Source organism: Rattus rattus, chromosome 2 (genome assembly GCF_011064425.1).
Source record: "Rattus rattus isolate New Zealand chromosome 2, Rrattus_CSIRO_v1, whole genome shotgun sequence".
In the NCBI taxonomy this organism is placed as follows: Eukaryota; Metazoa; Chordata; class Mammalia; order Rodentia; family Muridae; genus Rattus; species Rattus rattus.
Window position 1 is genome coordinate 153,420,073 of NC_046155.1, and position 8,091 is coordinate 153,428,163.

The 8,091-nt window shown below is 48.2% G+C and overlaps 1 protein-coding gene across 1 annotated transcript; it reads right to left on the bottom strand.

Moving 5' to 3' along the window:
- Positions 1-1,035: 1,035 nt before the first annotated feature.
- Ncr3lg1 (natural killer cell cytotoxicity receptor 3 ligand 1) lies at positions 1,036-7,823 on the bottom strand. The gene is made up of 6 exons (XM_032893590.1): positions 7,658-7,823; positions 6,127-6,474; positions 4,020-4,340; positions 2,411-2,470; positions 2,122-2,263; positions 1,036-1,066 (listed from the first exon to the last, which is right to left on the bottom strand). The coding sequence occupies exons 1-6, from the start codon at positions 7,821-7,823 to the stop codon at positions 1,036-1,038; spliced, it is 1,068 nt and encodes a 355-aa protein (XP_032749481.1).
- Between the last annotated feature and the right edge of the window lie 268 nt (positions 7,824-8,091).

Genomic DNA, 8,091 nt, shown 5'->3' on the forward strand with positions numbered 1-8,091 from the left:
AGGAGAATATCTTTTTTTTTTTCTTTCAGAACATCCTAATGACGTCCCGAATTCCAGATGGCTCCTTTCTCGCCTCTGACTTATTAAAGTGAGGCATTGTTTCCTGCCAGACAATCTAGGAAAGGACTTGTAGATCTGATTTACGAAGGACAAACCCTCTGTTCCTTGGAATCCTTAATGTGTTCTTACATCCCCCTTTGATTAATCTCTGCCCTAATCTTCGTTCTTTCCAAAGATCTATTTGGGGTTGACTTGAGCTTGTTTTTCCAAGGCCCTGTGGTACATCATTAAGTTATTTATCACAGGAGACACTTAGTGCGGAAACATCTCCTGCCGAGTGTTTGCACTGGAAGTTTTGGCACGACGTCCTTTCGTGATTAAGTATCTCATGTAGAAAATAATTCGAAAAATTACAGCGTGAGTTTCCTTAGCAAAGAGCATATCAAACGGTTTAGCCCCAAGTCTAGGGGCGGCCAGCTTGGAAGTCCACAGAGTCACTGAGACCAGATGTGAAGGGTGAAGTAAAGACAGAAGAGACGACCACACCAAGACCCAGGGTTGGGAGCGATGCCCTTAAAACCCTCCTTTATTGATGCTAGTATTATGGTTAGAGTTAAGTATGATTGGGGTCATGGAAAATCCCCAGCCAGCTGCAGGAGACTAATACAAACCTGGTGGTCAGGATGAATAATGATAGGATAAAGCTCTGACCTTGCTGAGAAATACATCTGACGTCAAGATGCCCAAGGTGATGACCTGTAACCTTTCTGAAAAACCAACATCCTGTTGACATCAGCTGACCCCACGAATACTGTGTCCTTGGCCTGCGTAAATGTTTCCCACTCCCCCACCCCTCTCTCTGTTACCCCTGTTATGGTATAAATTCAGCCTTGGGAAAAAATAAAATTGTCGCCTTGATCAGACTCTTGTCTTGGTGTCCTTCTTCGAGTCTCTTATCCGCCTTTCTCCTCCAGGTACCCTCTGCACCCTCATTGACAATCCAGGCCCAGCCACAGGCTTCCTGCCCTTCCTCAGTTAAGTGTTCCTGAAGGATGGCAAACAGCGCCTGTGTCAGGGCCAGAGAAAGGCGGGAAGGAGCACCAACCTCAGTGTCACAGAAAACACTTCCGCGCAACTTTTTGCACAGGTGTCACATTGTCTCAGCCCCAACTAGGAAAACAATTTCCACAAATGAGTTGGTCTATTCTGGATCAGCAGTCCTTGTCCTTGTCTTTGTCCTTGTCCTCCTTCTCCTGCTCCTGCTCCTGCTCCTCCTCCTCTTCATCCTCCTCCTCCTTCTTCTCCTCCTCCTCCTCCTTCTTCTCCTCCTCCTCCTCCTTCTCCTGCTCCTCCTCCTTCTCCTGCTCCTCCTCCTTCCTTTCTTCTAAAAACAGGCATACTCTATATTGTCCTTATGCATTTGTGTGCACGCTCAAATGAGTGTGCACGGGCCTGTGGGTCTGAGATGGTCTCAAGGGGTTGTGAGCTACCATGTTGGGGAACTGAACCCCTGACTCCTATACACGAGCATCCAGTGCTCTTACCCGCTGGGCCATCTCTGCAGCCCCAGCAGTCCTTATGTCCTTCACTGCCCCAGTGCTCCTAACGGAGTGCAACGAGAAACATTATCCTCGCATAGATTCTGCCTTGGTGGGCCCATAATCAGCTAAGATCCACGTGACCTCTAACCTTCTAACCAACACATTTACAATGCTTTCCTGGGCCTCTTCTCCACTATTTTCTTTGACTGTTTGGGTGATACTCCAAGATTTTACTTACAAACATCAGGGGGATGAAGTTAGAAGATTTGGGTCACTCACTGAAACCCTGTGGTTAGCGGGCTCACTGAGGTGTTAACAAAATATGAGCAGTTTGGGAACGGACTCCCCTGCTGAGGGTTCCGTGTGTCACAGAACAGTGCTGCTCATGTCATAGCTCGAAGACCTGGTCTCAAGCAGCAAGGTCAGATGCAATTTACAGTGGAAGTGGATCCCTTGGGCAGGCAGAGGGTCCACAGCCTTTCTCCACAGAGTCCAGATGGAAAAGCCTTTCCTAAAACAACTCTCAACACCCAGGACCCATCCCCAGGACTCCCCGACACTATCTGGTGACTGTGATCACACACACCTGACATCAAGTCTGAGACACAGGCCTGTGTTGGATGTCGCAAGTCTTTTCCATTTCCAAAGGCCACAAACTATCACTGAAAACAGTAGAATACAGAGGCCTATGATGGTGACATATATCATCGTGGATCTTGGCTCTAAAGAGAGAGAGTGGGAGGGGGGGAGAGAGTGTTAGTTTGTAATGATGGTTAATAGTGTCAATTTGACCAACCTGACAGGACTGAGAGTCAAATGGCAGACAGTGCTCTGCACACATATATAAAGGATTATCTATGTTAGGTTACCTGACACAGGAGGACCCGCTTCAGCTGTGGGTGGCACTATTCCATGAGTGGCATCCCGGGCTGAACATGAAGGAGAAAGCAAGCTGAGCACTCAATCTCCTCTGTGTCCTGATCTCACACACACGCGCGCGCACACACACACACTCCCATACTAGGACTACTTCACACACACTGGGATAACCACTCACACTGTGACACCAGCAAACACACTGGGACCAACACACACACACACACTCACACACACACACACACATACACCATACACCCTGGGACCACTTCATACACACTGGGACACCAGCAAACACACTGGGACCACCACACAAACACACATACACACACACACACATACACACATACATACACACATACACACACATACATACACACACACATACACACACACACAGAGACACACACACACACACATACACACACACACACACACACACACACACACATACACACACATACACACACACACACACACACACACACACACACACATACACACACACATACACACACACATACACACACATATACACACACATACACACACATACATACACACACATACATACACACACAAACACACACACAGAGACACACACACAGAAACACACACACACACACACACACACACACACACACACACACACACACACACACACACACACACACACACACACACACACACACACACACACACACAGACACACACACACACACACACACACACACACACACACACACAGACACACACACACACACACACACACAGACAAACACACATACAGACACACACACACACATACACATACACACATACACACACACACACACACACACACACACACACACATACACACACATATACACACACACACACACACACACACACACACACACATACACACACAAATACACACACAACACACACACATACACACACACACACACACATACACACACACATACACACACACACACAAACACACACACACACACACACCACACAAACACACACACACAACACAAAATACACACACATACACACACACATACACATAAAGACACACACACACACACACACATACATACATACACATACACACACAGACACACACACACACACACACACACACAGAACAAACACTGGGACCACACTCTATGGCTTCCACACCCCCATAAGACAGGACTACTGATTGGATTTAAACATCAAACACCATCTGAAAGGAGCTATTGCCTGACTGGAAAGGGCACTGGCTCACCTGGCAGAGCTGGCCCCTGGCTGACAGTCTCTTATCCTCAGAGGATGGTACTAGTCCTGGGGCTCCAAGGAGCTGGCAAGCTCCCTACTCCCTGCCTCAGAAACTTCCACATTCTGAAGCTATTCTGAGCAGATAAACAGCCATGACGATCCTATACACCGCCACATGCATTTGCCTCTGGGCCATGAGGTGGCTCTGGTGTGAGCTGAACAAGAACCCGGCTTGTTTGCCTTCAGCCCCCAATTTCCTCTCCTTCCCTAGCAAAGTTCCTAAACCTCTCAAAATCCCACGTTCCAGCCACGTGTTTGCAAGTAGGGTGAGCCTGGGAGGAAACTCACTGTTCTCAAAAACGGTGACATTGAGACTCTGGGGCATGAGCCAGGATCTGTGCCACGCCACACACTGGTACATATGGTCTTCCAGAGCTGGCTTCAGGGCCAAGGAGCTGGTTACACTGAAGGTGCCATCATCATTCTTCACAGTGGGACCGGTGACTACACCCTCAGTAATCTCTTGGAAGTGGGAATCCTTCAGGGCACACCCCATCCACTTTATGTCAAGGGCTTCTGGGTAGAATCCATCCAGCTGGCAAATGATGAGTTTCTCTTTACCATCTCTCGCTGTAGCTGGTTTCTCGGACAAACTCATGTTAGGGTGAGCTGTCAGAAAGGAAAACTACAGGTCAGCCAGAGCCAACTACCTGTTTCTCTCCTCACAGCACAGAGGCGTCTACCTCAGCGACAGCCTTGCAGACCTCTTACTTTACCACAGGAAACCGGGGGCTCCCTGGAGGAGACAAAGGAGCTCTCTTCAACATGTTTAACCCCTGAGGAGAGTTGAGGAGAGGTGAGTGAACACATTGGGACACGGCTTAATTAACATGCGTGGGACATGTTGGCAGCACCAGCAGACTGCTGACACGCAGTGGCCCCCATCTGCACAGCAATCTTGCCAAGCAAACTTCATGAAATTATCATCAAGCAGTTTTGAGAATCCGAAAAGGCAGTGAGCGAGCACAGCGCTAGCGGACACCATTATATGGTGCTTAGCATGTTCGTTGTAGAGAGATGTTGTAGGGAGGCGCGGCCATCCCAGGTCGATTCAGAAGTGTCAGGAGCACCTTCGGGAAGCAACCTTCAGGAAAACTGCTGTGACACTAATGACACAACACACAAAACAAAAGGCCTGCTGTGGAGGCACAAACTGCAACACCATCACTCGGGAGATGGAGACAGGAGGAAGAGCGCTGCGGCTAGCGGCAGCTACACAGCATGTGCTAACCAGCCTAGGCTACCTGAAACCATTTTCCAAAAAGCCTAATAAGGAAATAACGTAAGACCATGAACTATTAAGGAAAGAACAGTACATTGGGATTGCTAAAACAATTTAAAAATCAACACTTCTGTGTAGAAGTGGCGCAGTAAAAAGATAAGCCAAGGCGTTGGGGATTTAGCTCAGTGGTAGAGCGCTTGCCTAGCAAGTGCAAGGCCCTGGGTTCGATCCCCAGCTCCGGAAAAAAGAAAAAGAAAAAAAAAAAAAAAAGATAAGCCAAGACTTGAAGAACACAGTCGTAGGGGGGAAGGATACTCACGTTAAAAAAGTGCAGCAATTGAGAGGTTCAGGAACCCCAAAGAGCACAGGGAGTGCCAGCGAATACCAAGTGCATGACAACCTACACAGAGAATGTCCAAGGACCCCGAGGGAGGTGCAATGGGATTGAAGGCAGAAGGAAGTGAGACCAGCACTGCAGTGAGGTTGGTGTGAGCAGAAGAATAAGCTAAGAGTTCAGCTCATGCCCAATCCCTTCTCAGCAACTCAGTGAGACCCTGGCCTGGGCGACACATGGAAGACTTCACTCCAAGATACAGCATGTTCGGTCTGCTCTCCCAGGTCAGAAGAGACAAAGATGGATCTGAGTTGAGGTCGTGGTGCCCCAGCCCACACTGAGCTCCTCTTCCGGACATCTTCCCGCGTCCCCTTCAGTGGAGACGGCTGGGGTAGAGAATTCCTAAGTTTGTTTACAGCAGGCTGTTCCCAGACTCTTTCCTCTAAGTCTTTAAGTAGATTACTCTTACCTCTGTGGACAGAAAAGCCCTCTTCAGTTCAGACAAACAGGGAAGTTGCTAAAGGTTGTCAAGCGGTTTTAGTTTCGTTGAATCTGAACAGACCTGGGGGTTGAAGTCAGAGCCTGGCAAACCCTTTACGATTAAGCTGTATACATCCCTGCCTAAACGGTATAACCCAAGGTGGCCTTAAATTCAAGATCCCCCTGCCTCGTCCTCTTCAGCATTTGCCTATGGACTTGGGTTGCAAGAGGCAAAACTGAAAGCCGTGTCCCCTGATTCCGTCACCCATGTTCTGACCCTCTACTCCGCTTGTCCATCCACACACCCACCACTACTCCAGCAGCATCAGAACCACAGGGCACTTCCATGAAGAACTCACCAACGACTTCTAGCCTGGTTGTCCCCTCTTTCTTTTCAGGGGTCACCACGACCTTGCATTGGTATTCTCCTGCTTCCCATAGCTCAAACCTGGGTAGGTAGAGTGAGGCATCTCCATGTTCTAGCCCCAACAAGGACACGCTGGCTCCAGGCCGGACTACCTCTAAGTGATCTCCATAAAACTTAAACACGTGGACCTCGGATTCATCCCCGTCCTTCTTCAAAGACCAGATGACTCCCACAATACTGAGGTCGAGGTGCGGAGAGCCAAGGATTTTGCAGGGTATGGTGACATCTTCATGTAGGAATACTATCTGAGTGGTCCCTGCCATCTCCAATTCCAGTCCACCTATGGCAATATGAGAACTCAGTTATAGGAGGCTCATGGTACTCAGGCTTGGGAATGTAATGAATAGCCCTTGTTATACAGCCTTGAACAGCTCAGAAAAGCTCTTACCGTGTTATCCCAGATAGATCCCCTAGACCTATCTTTTCTTTACACAATTCCTTTAGCTGTTAGGGGTCTATGTGCATTTTAAAATAACATAAAAATTTTAACAAAAATTTATATGTATTGAGTATATTAATGAGGGAGGGAGGGACCGAGGGAGTGAAGGAGAGAAAGAGGAGAGAGAGAGAGAGAGAGAGAGAGAGAGAGAGAGAGAGAGAGAAAGAGAGAGAACACACATGGGCCTGTGGCATCTCTGTAGAGGCAGGGGACACTTGTGGAAATAAGATCTTTCCTTAAACCATTAGGGCTTCAGTGATCAATCTCAGGTCATTAGGTTTAATTTGTCAAGTCACCTCAGCAGCCCCAAATGATCAATTTCTACAAAGAAGTCTGCTAGGTTCTCACCTATGAGTCTGTAGACCAATTTAGGGATATTATAAGCTTGTTACATTTTCAGTCCATGAACATGTTTGGGGATGTGCTGAGGATAGAGTTCTATCCTTCCCAAATTCATAGGTTAATGCTGAACCCCAACTGAGTCAGTGTTTAGAAGTGAGGACTCTGGGGGATGATGATGGCATGAGGTTGGAGCCCTCTGACTGGGATTAGAGACATCAACTAGAGTGTAAGCTACAAGAGAGCTCTGTCTGCCATGATGACAGAACAGAAAACTATCCTAGAGCTAAAACAGACAGACCCTTAACTTAGATTCCCAGGCGACAAAACTAATTCCCTTAGAATGTTCCCATGAGACGAAAACCTTCCCTCCCACCTCTGCAAAAACATTAGTACAAATGCCTGGGTGACATAGTTTTTCTCTAACTTTCCCCCTGGTTCCCACATCATGGGTGAAGAAGCAAAGCACTGAAAGGTCTACAGTCAAGGCAAAAGGCATACAGTAGGTCTTCAAAGCCTGACTGAGCCATCACTCAGTCTTCTGCTCTATGCACAAAAGCCCTCATAGTGCAGGCTGGGTGACGGAGCCACAACCACAGTAAGTGGGAACCCAGCAGAGCCCACCAGGGACGGCAGAAGCTACAGCAGCCTGTCCTTCTTCCTTCCCATTCCATCTGCATCCTACCTGCTGAGGGCAGCAGGCACCACAGAAGCAACAGTAAACTCAGCAAGCCATCGGGCCACTCTGCCACTCGTGAGCCCTCCGAGAAAAAGCAGAGAGCAGAACAACATGGCCCCTTGGGGTGCATGTGTGCATTCTCCGGGCCCCTCTGGCAGCTCTGTGAAGCCATCTTGTTATGAGCAGCTGGATACGCAGTTCCACCGGTTGAGCAGGGCAGCTGTGGAGGTCATCTTAGAGCACGGTGGGTCACACAGAGATGCGCCTGGACCTCGAAATCTGTCACAGAAAACAAGTTCAGAAGCAGTCAATGAATTTATTAAACAGAAAGACAAGAGACACTTTGAAGAGACATGTGAGCAGGCTTGGACATGTGCCTCTGTCGTTTGTCATTTGAGATGGGGACTCTGAAGGTGTCTGATGAGGAATTAGCTTTAGGC

Excerpts from the sequence above, each read along its gene's own strand:
- Ncr3lg1 (XM_032893590.1), bottom strand. The coding sequence starts at position 7,823 with ATGGCTTCACAGAGCTGCCAGAGGGGCCCGGAGAATGCACACATGCAC. Across the intron at positions 6,475-7,657 it reads GTGCCTGCTGCCCTCAGCAG|GTGGACTGGAATTGGAGATG; the intron begins GTAGGATGCAGA and ends ATATTGCCATAG. Across the intron at positions 4,341-6,126 it reads AACCAGGCTAGAAGTCGTTG|CTCACCCTAACATGAGTTTG; the intron begins GTGAGTTCTTCA and ends CCTTTCTGACAG.